Below are 19,826 nucleotides of genomic sequence, written 5' to 3' on the forward strand. Positions count from 1 at the left end.
TGAGAAGCAGCCATGAGGTAAACCCTGACGGGGTGAGATATCGGTGAGGCTAAAAAGCCTGTGTACTGGACATTGCACAACCTGTGTGACCACAGGATAAGCAGAGTGAAGCTCTGTCATAGATGCTATGCTGTTTATATGAGCTTTCTGTTGCTGTTCCTGGTTTATGATGCCTAATAAACCGCATGGACTGTTGGAGTTATGTTAAGAAACCTGTGCCAGATGTGATTTATTGGCTGCCAAGCGAGTATCCCCTACCCGAGTGACAGCGCTACCTTACTATATATATATATATATATATATATATATATATATATATATATCTATCTGTGAGTTCAGACAGTGAAACATTGTATTATGACCTCCATTGAACTTCCGCTGCATGTCAAATCAGTGCTTGCTGTCTGTTGCTGACACCTTTACTGATGCCATAGCTGAGCTGTGGAAAATTCTGACATGACCTCAATGCTTGCTTAAATATGTACTGTAATTGAGTTTTTAAATACAATTTTGCAAAGATATTTCAAGTGCTATAGAAACAAAACATAGAAGCTGTTTAGATAACAGTAAAGTACCGATCGCTGAGCTCTGTAAACGACTTTCGACTAACCTCTGCGCTAATCCGTACCTCCCACTCCTGACTCCAAGACTTCTCCCGCGTTGCGACGATCCTCTGGAATGCTTTACCCCAAGAAATTAGGACTGTCCACAACTTACACAGTTTTAGATGCTCCCTCAAAACTCATTTGTTCAGAGCGGCCTATCATGTTCTCTAATCAAAATCATTTTATGTGTAAGGGTCCCGTTTCACTTAGTGACGCACCAGCGATTCCAGCCTGCGTCCATGAGTTCTGCGTCGCCAACGAGGTCGCTCGTCGAGGTCAAACACAGCGATGCACGCTGGCCAGCGGGACAACGACAATGGAAAAAATGGCCCAGGACATTTGAGCATGATCAGCGATATCCAGCAGGGGGGCCGGTCGCCGCTATGTGTCACATGTAGCGAGATCGCAGGCGAGGTCGCTGTTGCGCAAAGAAATCGGTGACGCTTCAGCGATCTCGCTATGTGAGACAGGGGCTTAAGTGTGTGTAGCCCATTCACTATCTCTATCTATCTCCCACCCCCTTATGATGGCTGGACCTTCATTGTAAATACATCATACTCCTGTACTTTGTATCCCCCCCACCTCATTCTAGATTGTAATCTCTCATGAGCAGGGTCATTTTATTTTGCTTTAATTATTGTATTGTTGTTAATGTTGTTACTTATGACTTGTGTTTGAGACTGTTAAACTGTAAACGCTGCGGAATATGTTGGCACTATAATTAAATATTATTATTATTATTATTATTATTATTATTACTACATATAGATACTTTGTAAGACAAAAGTAGCCATTGTTTTAATATCTTATTAGCCTACAACCTGCAGTGGTCCTCAGTCTGCTGAACAGCGTCATGACCAACTCTACCCTCTCCTAGTGTATCCTTACCCATCCTCTGTAGACTGAGAGCCCTCGGGGGCAGGGTCCTCTCTCCTTCTGTACGTCTTGTATTGCTCATGTTTATTGTACTTGTCTATATTTGCCCCTTTTCAGATGGAAAGCGTCATGGAATAAATGGCGCTATAAAATGCATAATAATAATAATAATAATTAGGCATATCTGCTTCTTTCTCCACCTGGACTGATTGAAAATTCATTCTCAATTCACAGGTTATAACTGAGATCGGAGATGGCAATAGTTTTTTAGAGAACAGTACCTGTGGTTTCAGGAGAACTTGCAGCACAATGTCTTCTTTCTGCTTCTAAATCCTCCCATTTCACTCTCCACTACACAGAACTTTATGAGCACCAACTTTCATTCTCTGTCTCAGTAATGTGAACATTTTGTCTTCACTAAATATAGATTTTACATATTTTACGCTCGAATTGAGAGTGAAAGATCAGTTCATGAGAAGAAAGAAGCAGATTTCTCGGATAACATACAGTGCGGAAAAGAATTATTTGAAACTTCTGAGGATTTGCAAGTTTTCCCACCTACAAAGAAGAAGGAGAATCTGTCATTTTTATTGTAGGCACACTTCAATTGTGAGACATTGTGACTTTTTACTGTGATTTTGAAAAAATTAAGTTGCATTTTATTGCTTGAAATAAGTACTTGCTCACCTACCAACCAGCAAGAATTCTGGCTGTCAAAGACCTATTAGTTTTTGTTTAAGAAGTCCTCCTACTCTGCACTCATTACCTGTATTAATTGCACCTATTTGAACTTGCTATCTGTATAAAAGACACCATGGCCAAGATCAAAGAGCTGTCTAAGGACCCAAGGAACAAAATTGTAGACCTGCAAAAGGCTGGGATGGGTTACAGGACAATAGGCAAGCAACTAGGTTATAAGGCAACAACTGTTGACACAATTATTAGAATATGGAAGAAACACAAGATGGCTATCAATCTTTCTCGGTTTGGGGGTCCATGTAAGATCTCGCCTTGTGAGATGAGAATGATTCTGAGAAAGGCCCGGAATCAGCCCACAACTACAAGGGAGGACCTGGTCAATGTCCTTAAGAGAGCTGGGACCACATTCTCAAACATTTCCGTTAGTAACACACTACGCCGTCATGGATTAAAATTCTGCAGGGCACTCAAGGTCCCACTGCTCATGTCAGCATGTGTCCAGGCTCGTTTGAAGTTCGCCAATGACCATCTGGATGACGCAGAGGAGGCATGAGTGAACGTCATGTGTTAAGGTTAATATGAGACCAAAATATGACTTTTTGGTATCCACTCCACTCACCGTGTTTGGAGGAAGAAAAAGCCCCAAGAACACTGTCGCAACCTTGAAGCATGGTGGGGGGAACATCATACTTTGGGAGGGGTGCTTTTCTATAAAGGGGACAGTACAACTGCACCGTATTGAAGGGAGGATGGATGGGATCATGTATCTCGAAATTTTGGCCGACAACCTCCTTCCCTCAGTAAGATAATTGAAGATGGGTCGTGGTTGGGTCTTCCAACATGACAGTGACCTGAAACACACAGCCACGGCAACTAAGGAGTGGCTCTGTAAATAAAAAAGTCTTTTTCATCTCACCTGACGACTCTGTGCATGACTGCCATCCCAGGAAAATCCAACAAGTAGTAAAAAAATCCAACACCAAGAGGTTGCACTCCAATGAATTTTATTCCAAAATCTTCATATAAAAGCATAGACAACTGAAAGTAGAAAAGATGGCATAAATAGCAGAGGTCCCAGACACCGGTTTACGTGTTTCAGGGACAAATGTTCCCCTTAAGACCTTGTCTCACATAGCGAAACGTCTCAGATTTTGTGACGCAACAGCGATCTCGCCAGCAATCTCGCTACATGTGACACATAGTGGTGACCGGCCCCCCCGCTGGATATCGCTGATCGTGCGTGAATGTCCTTGGCCACTTTTTCATCGGTGGCGTCCCGCTGGCTAGCATACATCGCTGTGTTTGATGCCGACGAGCGACCTTGTTGATGACGCAGAACTCGGACGCAGGCGTGAGTCGTCAGAAAAGCTGCTGTGTGACAAGATACCAACAACCGCCGAGGTCGTTATTCGGATCGCCGTATTGTTGCGTCGTTGAAGAGATCTGACTGTTTGGCAGCTTACTAGCAACCATGTAGCGACGCACCAGTGATCCTTACCAGGTTGTATCGTTGTCGGGATCGCTGGTGCCTCGCTATGTGAAACGGGACCCTTAGTCATAACCTGAGGATGTCATCATGACAACATCAAGTGACCATGGCAATGATCGGGCCCCAGCGATGATGCTGCGGGGGCGCCGATCAGAGGGCAGAGGGGGGTCTCTCATTCAGCCTGTCTTTTAAATGCTGTGATCAATATCAATCGCAGCATTAAGGGAGTTAAACTGCCAGGAGCTGTGCGGGCTCCGCTCTTGGCAATGAGTGCTGGGTGTCAGCTATGATATTAGCTTAATACCGGCGGTGATCGCACAAGCACTGCTGCTGTGTGCGAAAAATCGCCTGGAGGTATTAAGTATGTCCATGGTGGGAAGCTCTTCCCAACCAGGACGTACTGAGTACGTCAAAGGTCGTGAAGGGGTTAAAGCTGAGAGCCTGCAATTTAAGCCCATATTGATTATATGACTGTATCTTGAATATGTTTTGATAAATAGCTAAAATGCTAAAACTTGTGTAACATTCCAAATATATAAATATAAAAATTTGACTCATCTCAATTTGAACTTGTTAAAGGGAACCTGTCAAAAGAGAAATTGCAATTAACCTGCATTTATGGGGTTAAACTTCAGGTTAATAGCATTATTAACCTACCTGGTGCACACTGAAACAGCAGAGTGAGTGCAGTTTTTCCATATCTCCATTAGGATATGTGCACAGAATGTCTTTTTACTGTGGATTTAGCAGGAAGAAGCAGTCAGTAAATGCTCATAAGAATGAATATATTCATTTCTATGTAAAAACAGCTTGATGTGCAAACCTTTAGGGTATTGAGCATCCTCTAACTTCTACAAGTTTGAAAAGAACCCAATCTTCTAAAAAGAACTTACCTGACCATTTTTGACCTAACAAGAAATGAAGTATTGTTAAACAAAAGATAAATTTGTGTACTACTAAAAAGAGATTTGTTAAGATATCTGCTAACATGGAATAGACTTAATCAATTAAGATTCACAAATTAGTCCAACATCGAAAATTGGCAGACAGTGTTAATAAAAACTATAGTCCTATTTGCAAAAAGTCATTGGGGCTGCGGGCACTCAAAATAAACGTTTACACTGCGCTCCACATAGAAAAGGCATCTCTAGAAATTATGCAGCGTTAGGTTGTGTGACGGGCATGATACTCACTGGGTTTTCTCTGTGAGGCTGGCAGCGAGTAGCACATGCAAGTAGCTGCAGGAGGAAGCCATGTTCACGGAGTCCAAAAGACCCGGAGGAGCAGGCTGAAGAGAAGGTAATGCCATGAGGAGGAAGTTGCGTCTGTAGAGCCATGGGGCGCTCCAGCCAGTAGGGTCCCTGGATACCAAACACAGAGGTGGACAGCGGTACTGGAAATGAAGTGTGATGTCACAAAATACAGAGTCCGAGGGGAGACAAAAGAGACGCTGTGTTTTGGGGAATACTCGGTTCCCCTTCGTCAGGGTCTAGTCTGACAAAGGGGAACTGAATGTTCCCTGAAATGCTTTGGAATCCTTTTTTTCTCCCCTTGGACTCTATTTTGCAACGGAGATGCTAGTCTCGCAAAAAGCCATTCGCTAGATGTAGTAAATCCGCGTGGTTCATTGAACACATGCGGATGTGCCTGCATGATTAGAAAACAGTGTTTTGGATGTAGCGAAAATATGCTGTGTCCAAAACACTGCTATAGCCTCATCGTGGGCACATAGTCAAAAAATGTGTGTTTTTTCAGCTGAAATGGTGCAACGTATGCACATAGCCTTAAAGTTTAAGTGAGAGGCACTTCACATGTATCTGAACATAGGTTAATTACAGGTAAGGTTATGTATATCAAGGGCGTCTACCATATTATATTTAGAATTATAATATATTACCATATTACGATCACAGCGTCTTTCATATTTAGCCAGCAGGTCTGGAGAAATAGCGAATGCTCAACCCTATGAAATGGTAGATTTATGCACAACTGGTTATTCTGGAGAGGTTTATATTGGATTCTAATGACCAAAATTACAATGACTTAAAAGATCTAATTGTACCTACTGCAGTATACTGTACCTTGAACCAAAAAATATAAAACACATTAATGTGGCTACTGAAAACTTTTAAAGCCTTCATATATTTATGCTCATTTGATCCTTTACAGCGTATTGGTGTAATAAATGGGAAGAGTGGCTTCCTTTCTGGTGGATTACATCTCCTCATACATTAGTTATAGAGTAGTTTTGTGATAGAACAATTCTAATTCATTGTGTTATTTTGCAGCAAGTTTCGTGAAAACACTTTCATCATATGAGATTGTCATACCATCTCGAGTGAATCATTTTGGCCAAGTGTTCCCTTCTAACCAACATTTCAGAAGAAAGAAAAGGAGTCTAGAACCTGAAACTTTACATCCTGTCCTGAACAGGACTTATTATCACATTGCTGCCTATGGCCAGCTCTTCCATTTTAACCTTACCAATGATGCAAGCTTTATTGCGGATTCTTACAATGTTATCCATATTGGAAACCAAAGCCATGTCCAATTTGACTTCTCCGACTTCAAGCATTGTTTCCACAGTGGGCACGTCAACGGTCTGGAGACACATTCGGCTATCTTAAGTCTCTGTGGTGGTATGGTAAGTTTATAAAACTTTCTTTTTGTTTTAATGAGCCATAAAATATTATTGATATAGATTGTCTAATTGTCCAAATGCAAGAGTGTTTTCCACTCTAAACGTATGGAACACTTTTTATTATCTTTTGACAACAAAATAACTTGACAGTCACAAAATCTGAAATTGCATAATCATCATTAGTGTTTTTTAAAATTTTCAAGCCAATTAACCTTTAATGACAAAAAGTTCCAACTACATACCCCAATGACTGGTCCATCTGTTATGAATTTTAAAACGAAGAAAGATTTCTTACTATTTCCCTACCTTACAGAAAGCTGATAATTTGCCAGATCTCCCTGCTTAGTGCCGAGAGACTGTAGAAGGAATTACACTATGGTCCCGATTCTATATTGCTTTTAATCCTATTTTTTTTGTCAAGTTTTGTGCCTTTTTTGTTTGCACCCAATTCATTAGTCTATTTTTTAGTGATGAGCGAACCTTGACCAGATAATCTGTGATTATCCTTGCACGCTCCAGTATTATCCGAGTATGTTGGGCTTGCTCGGATAATATGTTTGAGCCCCTGCGGCTGCATGTTTTGCGGCTGTCTAACAGCCACAACACATGTGGGGATTGCCTAGCAAACAGGCAATCCCTGCCTTTGTTAGGCTATGTGCACACGCTGCGGTTCAGTCTGCGGATTTGTATCTGTGGAACTGCAGGTAAAATTATTGGCCTGCGGTTTGACACCTGAACAATGGAGGAGGTGGCAAACCGCAGCAGAATCCGCAGAAAGAATTGACATGTCAATTCTTTCTGCGGATTCAAAACCGCAGCTTTTCCGCAGTTAAAAATCCGCAGCATGTGCACAGCAGAAAGTAAATCCCATAGATTTACATGCTACTGTACACTGTCTGCAGAACTGCTGCAGATCCTCAGCGGATCCGCAGCAAAAACCGCAGCGTGTGCACATAGCCTTATGCAGTTTTCTAACATCCGCAATTCATGCAGCTGCAGGGACTCAAACACATTCGAGCCCTCCCAGATACTCGGATAACACCCGAGCGTGCAAGGATAACACGATATTTGAGCACGTTCGTTCATCACTACTATTTTTTGCTTTTTTTTTTTTAAAGTCTACTTTATGTGGGTTTTTTCTTTTTGCTTTGTGGGCATAGTTTAACCCGTCCCAATGGTTTGCTTGATTCATCAATTGCAACTTTTTAAAAAATTGCAAAATTTGGCCCAACTCAACTTCAGTTTCCTTCAATGTATTTTTGAGTGCACCAGTATTTAGGTCTTCGGCCAGGGTCACACTAACCGACGCAAAATACGGTCAGTATTTTACATGCGTAATATGGATGAATGGCCCCTAAACAGTGCTCCGTATGTCATCCGTAATCAAGGTGTGGTCGCGTATTTTGCGCATTTAAGCATCCGTATGTAATCCGTATGGCATCCGTATGGTGAGATTTTCTCGCCGCCTTGCAAAATGGACATTTAATGGAGCCCTATGGCAGGGTTTCTAACAGAAACCAAAGAATAGATATAGACACATAGAATGCATATATATATATATATATATATATATGCATTCTATGTGTCTATATCTATTATTTCGTTTCTTTATTAAAACTGTCTGAGTTTACTGTATAGCGCACTGAATTGCGGCTTTGCTAAAAGACACTGGGTGCGTATTTCTCGCAAGTCACATGTGTGGTCCGTGTGTAATCCGTATTTTTTGCGCACCCATAGACTTGCATTGGCGTACTACGGGCGTAGTACGCTGACAATCGCAGCATGCTGCGATTGGCACGGAGCCTAGAATACGGATGAGAAATATACGGCTGGTGCGAGTGACCCCATAGAGAATCATTGGTCCGTGTCTAATGCGTGCTTTTAGAGCCTCTCACTTGGCCATATTCCTTGCCAGTGTGACCCCGGCCTAACCCCCAAGGGTGGTTTGCACGTTAATGACCGGAACATTTTTTACAATTCTGACCAATGTCCCTTTATGAGGTCATAACTCTGGAACGCTTCGACGGATCTAGGCGATTCTGAGAATGTTTTCTCGTGACATATTGTACTTCACTTTAGTGGTAACATTTCTTCGCTGTAACTGGTGTTTATTTCTGAAAAAAAATGGAAATGTGGCGAAAATTTTGAACATTTTGCTATTTTCAAACTTTGAATTTTTATACCCTTAAAATAGAGAAATATGTGACACAAAATAGTTACTAAATAACATTTCCCACATATCTACTTTACATCAGCACAATTTTGGAAACAAAATTTTTTTTTATTAGCAAGTTATAAGGGTTAAAAGTTGACCAGCGATTTCTCATTTTGATCTTTTAGCAACAATTTTTTTTATTTTCCCAAGGGTAACAGAAGAAATTGGACCCCAAAAGTTATTGTCCAATTTGTCCTGAAAACGCTGATACCCTATATGTGGGGAGGAACCACTGTTTGGGCACATGGCAGGGCTCAGAAGGGAAGGTGCGTCGTTTGACTTTTTCAACCTAAAATTGGCTGAAATTGAGATTGGACGCCATGTTCCATTTGCAGAGCCTATGATGTACCTAAACAGTGGAAACCCCCCACAAGTGACCCCATTTTGGAAACGAGACCCCCTAAGGAACTTATCTAGATGTGTGATGAGCACTATGAACCCCCAAGGGCTTCACAGAAGTTTATAACGCCCGGGCGTAAAAATAAAAAATCATATTTTTTCCGCAAACATGATGGTTTAGTCCCCAATTTGTTATTTTCCCAAGAGTAACAGGAGAAATTGGACCCCAAAAGTCGTTGTCCAATTTGTCCTGAGTGCGCTGATACCCCATATGTGGGGGAGAAACACTGTTTGGGCACACGGCAGGCCTCGGAAGGGAAAGAGCGCTGTTTGACATTTTCAACCTAAAATTGGCTGAAATTGAAATCGGACGCCATGTTCCGTTTGGAGAGCCCATGATGTACCTAAACAGTGGAAACCCCCCACAAGTGACCCCATTTTGGAAACTAGACCCCCTAAGGAACTTATCTAGATGTGTGGTGAGCACTTTGAACCCCCAAGTCTTTCGCTAAAGCTTATAATGCCCGGGTGTAAAAAAAAAATAACTTTTTTTTCCACAAAAATGATTTCTTAGTCCCCAATTTTTAATTTTCCCAAGGGTAACAGGAGAAATTGGACCCCAGAAGTTGTTGTCCAATTTGTCCTGAGTACGCTCATACCCCACATATGGATGAAAACTACTGTTTGGGCACACGTCAGGGATCGAAAGGGAAGTAATGACGTTTTGTAATGCAGACTTTGATGGAATGGTCTGCGGACGTCATGTTCCGTTTGCAGAGCCCCTGATGTACCTAAACAGTGGAAACCCCCGACAAACGACCCCATTTTAGAAGCTAGACCCCCAAAGGAACTTATCTAGATGTGTGGTGAGCACTTTGAAGCCCCAAGTGTTTCGCTAAAGCTTATAATGCCTGGGCATGAAAATATAAAATCCTATTTTGTTTCCACATAAACGATCTTTTAGTCCCCAATTTTTAATTTTCCCAAGGGTACCAGGAGAAATTGGACCCCAAAAGTCATTGTCCAATTTGTCCTGAGTACGCTGGTACCCCACATGTGGGAAAAAACTGTTTAGGCACACGTCGGGGGAAGGGGGGATGAAGAGAGATCAGACAGGGATCAGGGATTAGCACTTAGGCTTGTAGTTAGGTGGCGCAAAGGGAAGGTGAAAAAAAAAAAGGAAATCAGCAGGCACAAGCTATGATAAGTGAACTATGTCACTTATCACAGTTTGGCGGCTGTGGGATGCGAATATGGAATTGGCGCAAAGGGGGCTGCTAAATGCGCACGTAGGCGGCGCAAAGGGTGATTGAGGGGGGTAAAAAGCGGGAAGGGGGGGATGAAGAGAGATCGGACAGGGATTAGCACTTACGCTTGTAGTCCGGTTGATGCAAAGGGGGGTGAAAAAAAAGGAAATCAGCAGGCTCAAGCTCTGAATGAGTGAACTATGTCACTTATCAAAGTTTGGCGGCTGTGGAATGCGTATACGGAGCTGGCGCAAAGGGGGCTGAGGAAAAAAAAGCAAGCACGAGTGTTGATTGGTGAACTGCGTCACTAATCAACGCTCGGCGGCTGCTAAATGTGTGCACGGAGTGGGTGCAAAGGGGGGGTGGAGGGGGGTAAAAAGAGGGGGTAAGGGGAGATGAAGCTAGATGGGGGGATGAAGCTAGATTGGGGGGGTGAAGCTAGATTGAGCAGGGATCGGGGGATCAGGCAATGCTTACATTTGTAGGGTTTTTCTTTCTTTAGCAGGTATTGTGATGCTACAAGCTGCTGTGGCACCACAATACCCAGCACACCAGGAGATCCAGATGTATGACCGCTCTCTAGGGAATCCTCAGCTAGTGTGAGGACCCCCTGAAGAGCTGTCATACAGGTCACAGTCAGGTCAGGGACAGGTCACAGAGCGATCACATCGCTGCTGTGACCTGTCATTGGTGGGATCGAATGATAACATCGATCCACCAATCCCTGCTCTGCCAGGTGACCATGGCAACCGCCTAGGATCGGAACTCACTGCTCCGATTCCAAGTCAAGTCATGACCACTTCATCAGCAGGGCACAGAGGAGTCACAGAGTGACAGCAGCTGTGCCCTGTGGTTGGCACGATCGCCGATCTAATCGATTGCGCCAACCTGCTCCTGCAGGCCCTGCTGGGCCTGTATCAGGTCCTGGCCTAGGATCAGCGCTAATACAGCACCGATCCGGAGCGGTACTGGCAGGGCACAGCGGCGCTAAACCGCCGCTGTGCCCTGCGATTGGCGCGATCGATACGATCTGCGGTCGCGCCAATCCGGGGGGGCTTTGCCGGTGCCTGGCCAGGCACCGGGCCTAGGATCGAGGACACCAGTACTTGATCCTAGCCTAGGATATCATTGTTTCAGCTGCTCTGATCGGTTGAAACAATGAGAAGCGCTGTGATTGTCTGTTTCGATTTAAACAGCCAATCACAGCGCTCGGGAGGAAGGGAGGGCGGCGACAGACCCCGGGATGCCAAGGCCATCTACCATAAGGTATGATGACGTCGGAATTTTAATGCGATCACCGCTACTTAAGTCGCGATGTCGCATTAAATGCCATGACGTACTATCCCGTCCTTGAGAATTAAGTCCCAGGGCACATGGACGGGATAGTACATCATATGGCAGAAAGGGGTTAGATACTGCATAGAATATTGTGTAGAAAAAAAATTAACATTCATCATGGAGGTGGCGCTGTAGTATGATACAATTGCTAATATGGATATATTAATTTATAATTTAGTCATATAGTATTGTGGGGAGAAAAAAAACTATATTTTCATCAAAATGGCAGCAGCGCAGTAGTATCTATCGTGTTCTGATAGATGGTGCTGCGCAGGCACCCTCGGTGCCATCTTGATGGAGCCAAATTTTTTTTCCTCTAGCAAAATGATGGTGTTGGTGCCTGCTCAGTAGCATCTATCGGAACGCGATAGATACTACTGCGTAGGCGTCATCACCGGCGCCATTTTGATGAAGTCTTTTTTTTCTCCCCATAATATTGTATGACTAAATCATAAATGAATGTATGCACATTAGCCATTGCTCGTGCTACAGCGTGTGATTATAACTAAGACAGTACAGCAGTGTTGAACTTTGTCTCATTGCAAACACATCTGCAGTTATCCTTTCACAGTGCTGTTAGCTGCACCTCAATGCTGTGCACCAATACAACCCTTCTTCAGCTTCCATTTCACAGGTAGCTATTATCCAGGAAGGGGCAGTAGGTTATAACTTTGTCTCATTGCAAACATATTTACAGTTGTAGCTTTTTTTCTCACAAAGTTGTCAGCTCAGCTGTACTCCCCTTCCCACAATGTCTGCGTGTGAGATGGAAGATAAAGAAGTGTTAGGCTGGAGTCACACTAACCTGCGCAAAATACGCTCCATATTTTACATGCGTAATACGGATGAATGACCCCTAAACAGTGCTCCGTAGGTCATCCGTAAGCAAGGTGTGGTCGCGTATTTTGCGCATGTGTGCATCCGTATGTAATCCGTGTGGCATCCGTATGCAATCCGTATGGCGAGATTTTCTCGCAGCCTTGCAAAATGGACATTTAACGGTTTTCAGGCCTGCAAACAATTTAAATCATTAGCCTGCACCCTATTTAGACACTCAGAAACAGGTGGATGCCTACATTCTGTACATTTGTCACCTTGCTTTCACGAGGTGTGTTGGTGTTCTTTGTGCAGCATGGCAGAGGGTCTGACATTCAATACAACTGAGCAGGTTCTCTTTACCTGGCTTTTGTCTCGGCGCTTTGGCCAACCATATCCTGTGATAGTGGATCCGCGGAGGACAAGACGCATGTGGGTACATCCACTTTTGAGGCAACGACTCACAAGAGGTCATTTTCACCGCCTCTATTTGTCTCTGCGGGAGCATCCGGAGAAATTTTACCAGTACTGTCGAATGAGCATTTCCACATTTGATCGCCTCTTGGAGACAGTGCGCCCTGGGATAACCTTTCAGGACACTATGATGCGCAAAGCCATATCTGCAGAGGAGCGACTTCTACTCACAATACGGTATGTACTACACAACCACATTCTCTATGTTCATAATGTGTGTGTTAATTTATGTTTTTTGGCCTTCTTGGACAAAGTTTAATGCCCTCAACTTACTCAAAATATGTTTCACCTGACACAGCAGAATGTTACATATAATATGTCCTGCATATCACTTAGTCATTGTGCCACCAAATATGTGTGTGTTGTTCTCTCTCATTTCCTAACAAGTTTGGTCGGCATGTAACTGATTTTTTTTTAACTTTAGCCATTCTAAAATGTACTATTTCTGTTGTTCTACAGCTTCCTGTCCACTGGCCTGTCTTATGCCGCCCTCCACCATGAGATTCTCATTGGAAAGTCAACCATTTCAGGCATAGTGAGGTCTACATGTGCACAAATCTGGACAAGACTCCATCAGGTTGTCCTACCCGAGCCCAGGATGGAAGACTGGTTAAGGATTTCAAGGGACTTTGAGGAGGACTGCCAGTTTCCAAATTGTATTGGGGCCCTGGATGGCAAACATATCAGGGTGCGTAAGCCGCCGAACTCAGGCTCCCAATTCTTCAATTATAAACAATACTTTTCTGTTGTATTGTTGGCTCTGGTAGACCCTCAATACAAGTTTATAATTGTTGACATTGGGGCCTATGGAAGGACCGGAGACTCTAGAGTCTTCAATACTTCCATAATGGGTCGGCGGCTACGCACCAACCAGTTGGATCTACCACCACCACGCCAGCTACCAGGCTCCCCCGAACAATCAGTCCCTTATGTCCTTGTGGCAGATGAGGCCTTTCAGTTATCACGCAATGTCATGAGGCCATATCCCCGGCGCAACCTTGACCACAGGCGCAGAATTTTTAACTTGCGCCTATCACGTGCTAGGCGACTGGTGGAGTGTTCCTTTGGGATTCTTTGTGCCAAATGGCGGGTACTCCAGTCTGCCATTCAGTTGAGTGAGCAAAATGTGAATGAAGTTGTCAAAGCCTGTGTTGTTCTGCATAACTTCACCAGGATACATGATTGTTCCTCCTCTGATGGTGTTGTGCGTAGGCCGGACAATGTGCGCAGGGTGAGACCACCTATCATCCCTCAACGGAGACCGCTCTCTGGCCTCAAAGTGCGTGATATATTCACGAATTACTTTATCTCACCTGAGGGGGCAACTTCTTGGCAAGAGAATGCTGTGTCTATGTTATAATTTGTTTTTTTAAAAGTGTGTCTAAATATATATTACTCAAGCCTTTTTATGATTCTATGAGTGTTTCTTTGCATTGGTTGGTGTCTGTTATTATGTTGTGAGGGATTGTAAAAATCACACAGAGACGTTAACTAGAGTAGACAAATTTTTAGTTTTGCCTTTTTTTTTTTTTTGTTTTGCTTAAAGGCAAACATAATTTTGCCATAAACACAAATTTGGCAATGGCCAAAATGACCCTTTGGGCCTTCTTTAACTTGGTGTAACATTAACATTACAGAAAAAAACTGCAACAAACATTATGCAATAACAACATTTTTGCATGCCTACATTAACCTTGATTAGGCAACAAAGGGTGAGCTCCATCACCTACATAAAGTCAATAAGATAACACTCACATTTCCTCATAATGTTATCCAATCGTAGAAAGATTCCACCATGACAGGCAAGGCTACCTCACATCTTTCACACAGATATTACCTGTCTGTAGAACAGACAATATTTAAGCATGCTATACTGGAAAGGATGAAAATACAAAAATCACTTGTTAAGACATAGAGAGAGCGTGATATTCTGAATTCTGGTCGCCTCAAATTGTTTTACTAGAGATTGTTAACAACAAAGTTGACTACTTAACTAAAGGCAAGCACGCCTTTCCTATGCGTTAGCAAGTGACTAGTGTATTTTCATCCTTTCATGTAACAGTATAGCGCATTTAAATATTCTCTTTTATACACACATGTAATATCTGTGTGAAAGGTGTGAGATAGCGTTGCCTGTCATGATGGCTTGTTTCATATGTTTGGAAAACATTGTTTAAAAATGTGAGTGTTAAATTATGTTCTAAATGTTGGTGATGGAGAACACCTGTTTTTTGGTCTAGATTAGAAGCACCAGTTACATGTCACTGGACATCTCCAAACTTTTGAATCATAAATCCTCATATGTAGGGGAAGGGGAACGTGGAGGATCAGCCTGTGGGTGCTGCTGGACATTGTGGGCAACATCGCCCTGTGTGGGGCCATAGTGTTGCCCATGATGCTGTAGTTGTCCAGCCTCCTGGGCCTGTTGGGGATACTGGCCAGAGTAATGATGATGGTGAGGGGCTTCTTGTTGGCTCTGGTAGGCCCGTGGCTCATACCCACCAAGATAGCCAGATCGTCCCCAACCAGGTTGGGACCAGCCTCCAACACTGGGTGGGTACAAGTGGCCATATTGGTGAGGTTGGCTTTAGGAAGACATTTGGGGCTGTGGAATAGAAGGATGGGTAGGGGGAGGAAGGGGTTGAGGTGTTGGCCCACGTATTAGGGGCTGTTCAGACCCTGCTTGACCAAGCATCTGTGTGGATGGTCTCATGCGCATTAAATTTCTTGGTGAGAGCTGCCACCTCTCCAGAAATTCAAACACCTCATATGGAGTATTGGGGGGGGTGCTTGCATCAAGCAGGATCTGAATACATCCCCTAATACGGAGCCGGACCTCACGGGTAAGGGCACGGAGATAAAGGGTGAGGCTACGTGCATAGGCCTCCTCACCATCATCTGTAGTGACTCTGGACAAGTAATTCAGCACCCCTGTGTCCACATTGGTCCTGCTCTCTTGATTGGTGACCTGGCGCCTTCTTCTTATTCGCCGTGATGCTAGAGAAGCCTGTGGGGAGGGCCTGATCTGGGCAGTTGGGCTGCTGCTCAAGTTGCCCGTCTCTTCCAGGATGGGTGAGTTTGCAGCAGCAGACCGTCCTGGTGGTGTGTTGTGTAGGGCAGCCATTGTGTATTCTGGTGATGCCTCCTCTTCAGCCATCCTTCTTGTAGGGGGAGAAGATGGGCCAGCCACCTCATCCCCTACAGGATCTATAATGGGCTCTGCCTCTGAGGCCGTTCCTCGATCCGTAAGGTTGGATTGAGTTCTGTTATGAAATAGAACAGAGGCAAAAATACATCAATATTTTTGTCCCTGTAAAGTATTTGTGTAATGTTTTTGTGTCATGTGGTGTGAGGTATGTACTTACGGTCTCAGAGCCAGAATTGGGGCGAGGAAGTTCAGCCGGTCATAGTAGATATATTTGCGCTTTACATGGCCAGCATCAGCACTCCTGGACCGCTGCTGGCGTTCCCGGCGGTACTGGTCCCGGATGCTTCTCCACCGTTTCATCACATCTTCCACTGCAATGTGACAGGAAAGAATGTCAAAATCACATATTTGAGAGGTCACATTTTCTACCAGTAGTCTAAGCATGGGGCCTTCTGGGGTGTGCGTTCTAACCATGGTGGCATATGTAATTGGGCCGATACCCAGGGTCTCATTAGCTCCACTGAAACTAATTTTATTGGCTAGGAGGATGAGGAGCTTGTGGCCTAACCCCTAATTATGGCTGTGTGAAGCCACGTGTCACATACTAATGTGACGGCCTCATGAGGCTAATAAAAGTACATGCACAGGAAGGGGGGGTGCTGAATCTAGATTCCTTTTATAGCGTGCGCTAAGGTTAATGATATTTTTATGGTTGTACTTACGAATTTTCTGCTGCTCATCACGTGGTCTGTCACCAAAGTCATGGTACATCTGGCGACAGATGCGCCTCCATGACGCCTCCTTTCTTGTGCGGTTCGCATAGTTTGCGTCGCGTGGGTCCCATATTTCTGGCCGCTCCTGCACCAGCACAATGAGCATCTCTACATTTATATATGTGGACGCCATGCTGCTGCTGTACTCCGTGGAGGCTGACTTCCTGGATGACTAAAGCGTTTTTTTAGCTCATTTGCATGTCTACGCTTCCTGATGATGGATTGGCCCATTTCCTGTTCACCAGCCAAAAGACCTGCGTATTGCTTGCAGGTCACACGTGTGTTCCGTGTGTAATCCGTATTTTTTGCGCACCCATAGTCTTGCATTGGCGTACTACGGGCGTAGTATGCTGACAATCGCAGCATGCTGCGAGTGGCACGGAGCGTAGGATACTGAGGAGAAATATACGCCTGGTGCGAGTGACCCCATAGAAAATCATTTGTCCGTGTCTAATGCGTGCTTTTTGCGCGTCTCACTCTCCCGTATTCCTCGCCAGTGTGACTCTGGCCTTACTTGTAATCACACACAGCTATGCAGTGAGATCTGGAGAGCAGGCTCTCCTGTGTGAGTCATGTAATAGTATGGCAAACTGGGAAAAGGAAGAGCGCACAATAGGGCTTTAAATGTTAAAACAACACATAAACCAACATGGATCTGCTCACCTGGTGGTGTTGCAACAAAGCAACATGTAACAAACGTATAGCTGAGCTGCTGCAAGGCACCAGTCCAAAGGACTTAGAGAAAGAACATATCTGGGTGAAGTGTCACTGGATGCGGTACTGATAATAGAATTCCAGAAATATTTACCTTTTATTTAAACAGGTCATCTTCATCAGGACAAAAACCTAGTGAAAACCTAGGTTTTTGTCCTAATGAAGAGGTCCTGTGTTGACCTCGAAACACGTTGACTTTGTAAACCTTTAAAGTGTCTAAGGGAAATATTTGTGGAATTCTATTATCAGCAGCATATCCAGTGACACTTCACCCAGATATGTTCTTTCTTTGAGTCATGTAATGACAGACACAGCTCTGCTGTGAGATCAGTAGAGCAGACTGTAAGTTATTACATGTCTCAGGCCGGTTTCACATTTGCGCTTTATGGCGCAGCGACGGCCTGCGCACGGCCGCCGCTAAGCCCCGCCCCCTGACGGCTCCCTGCCCGCCCCATCCGATCATCGCTGCCTACTAGCGCACATGGACGCTTGCGATCTGCGCACCCTATCTTTAGCATAGGGTGCGCAGATCGTGCGCTGGCCGTGCGCTAGCAGGATTTAGCCGTGAGCTGCGCACTTTTGAAGTGCGCGCCGAAATGCAACATGCTGCGTTCGGTGCACACGGGCGCACCTTCAAAAGTGTGCAGCGCACGGCTAAATCCTGCTAGCGCACGATCTGCGCACCCTATGCTAAAGATAAGGTGCTCAGATCGCAAGCGTCCATGTGCGCTAGTAGGCGGCGATGACCGTATGGGGCGGGCAGGGAGCTGGCAGGGAGGCGGGGCTTAGCGGCGGCCGTGCGTAGGCCGTCGCTGCGCCATAAAGTGCAAATGTGAAACCGGCCTCACACTAGCAATGCCTTCTTTCATTTAAAATAAGCGCTGGAGACAGATTCTCAGGGAGATCGGATAGATCTTATCATCCTATTTACATATTAATAAAAATGGAGATTTCTCTTGAAAAAGACATCAGATGACAGATACCACATCATTTCATTCTTTTTTCTAGGATCTGCATGCCCATGTAAACTGTTTAGAGGGGTTTATTATGCTGACAGATTTCCTTTGAGACTACTCTTTTATAAAGCTGCATAAAAAATTAGCGAAAAGGCACCAAAAACTTCAACAAATATATGAGCAACCTTAAAACTTGATTAATCGAATAGATCATTTTCTGACAATATCTTTAAAAAATATAATGTACAATGTACTTTTTTTAAGCAAGTACAAATTTAGGAAGGTCATAATGTATGATACTTGGTGAAATTAATCAATATGCAAAATATATGTACTCTATCAGTTTAAATGATTTGTGTGGCAAACAGAAGCATTTATATAAATTTAAAACTGTATAATAGGTGTCATTCTAATAAAAGCATCCACTTTTTTGTTACATAGAGTGGCACTTTTAGAACACACGACGGAGAATATTTTTTAGAACCATTGATGAAATATGGTGCTAAGGAGCATAAAGATGAGCACAGCAAGCCACATCTTCTCTACAAAAAGCAACACAAAGCTGGGAAATCTGAAAAGGCAGATCCAAAGTGTGATATATCAGGTACGGTCTCTTGTGGATATTACAGTGGTTAATAATACTGCTAATTGAAGAAAAATGATTGCACATGGTCACGTTACATCTCTGTACTTTGTGGAGCCCTAATAGCCCATCTGTAGAGGCTCATGCATCCTTTCTATACAACCATGGTTAAAAGTTTTGAGTCTGTTACAAAGTTTGGTTTTCACAAAGTTTGCTGTTTTAGTGTTTTTAGATCTTTTAGTCAGATATTTCTATGGTTACCGAAACACAATTATAAGCATGTCATAAGTTTTTACACTTTTATAGACAAATACATCAAGTTTATGCAGAGACTCAATGTTTACAGTGTTGACCCTTATTTTTCAAGACTTCTGCAATTTGCCCTGGTATGATGGGTATCAGCTTCCGGGCCAAATTCTGACTGATGACAACTCATTCTTGTCTAATCAGTGCTTGGAGTTTATTACAATTGCTGTTTTTATCTGTCCATCCGTATTTGAGGAGTAACCACAGGTTTTCAATGGAATTGAGATCTGGAGAATTTCTTGGCCATTGTCCCAAAATTTCATTGTTTCGTTCATCCATCAACTTAGTTATCACTTTTGCCTTGCGATATGGAACCAACCATGTAGGAAAAAGCATTGTTCATCATCAAATTGTTCTTTCATCGTTGGGAGAAATTGCTCTTGGAGGATGTTTAGATACCATTCTTTATTCATGGCAGTGTTCTTAGGCAAAATTGTAGGACCACAGAGATTTTACTGCAAAGGACTAGGATAAAGTTATTTGCTCTGATCACCTGAGAAAAACTCAAGTACACCGTCTTTGAATTCTATGGTTTGCTGTATTAGAACATAATAAGAAAACGTGTGCTTTTAGAAGGTCTTCAAATTAGGTAAATACAATCTCAGAT

At 43.6% G+C, this 19,826-nt stretch overlaps 1 protein-coding gene across 1 annotated transcript in view; it reads left to right on the forward strand.

Annotated features, from left to right (window-relative positions):
• Window positions 1-19,826, forward strand: part of ADAMTS20 (ADAM metallopeptidase with thrombospondin type 1 motif 20) — a 266,796-nt gene that overhangs the window by 13,029 nt on the left and 233,941 nt on the right. The window contains exons 2-3 of the mRNA XM_073573240.1: window positions 5,958-6,313; window positions 18,772-18,934. Coding sequence (XP_073429341.1) covers window positions 5,958-6,313; window positions 18,772-18,934 — 519 coding nt within the window. The remainder of the gene's footprint in view (window positions 1-5,957; window positions 6,314-18,771; window positions 18,935-19,826) is intronic.

Source organism: Dendrobates tinctorius, unplaced genomic scaffold (assembly GCF_039654945.1).
Source record: "Dendrobates tinctorius isolate UK_male_01 unplaced genomic scaffold, ASM3965494v1 ptg000035l, whole genome shotgun sequence".
In the NCBI taxonomy this organism is placed as follows: domain Eukaryota; kingdom Metazoa; phylum Chordata; class Amphibia; order Anura; family Dendrobatidae; genus Dendrobates; species Dendrobates tinctorius.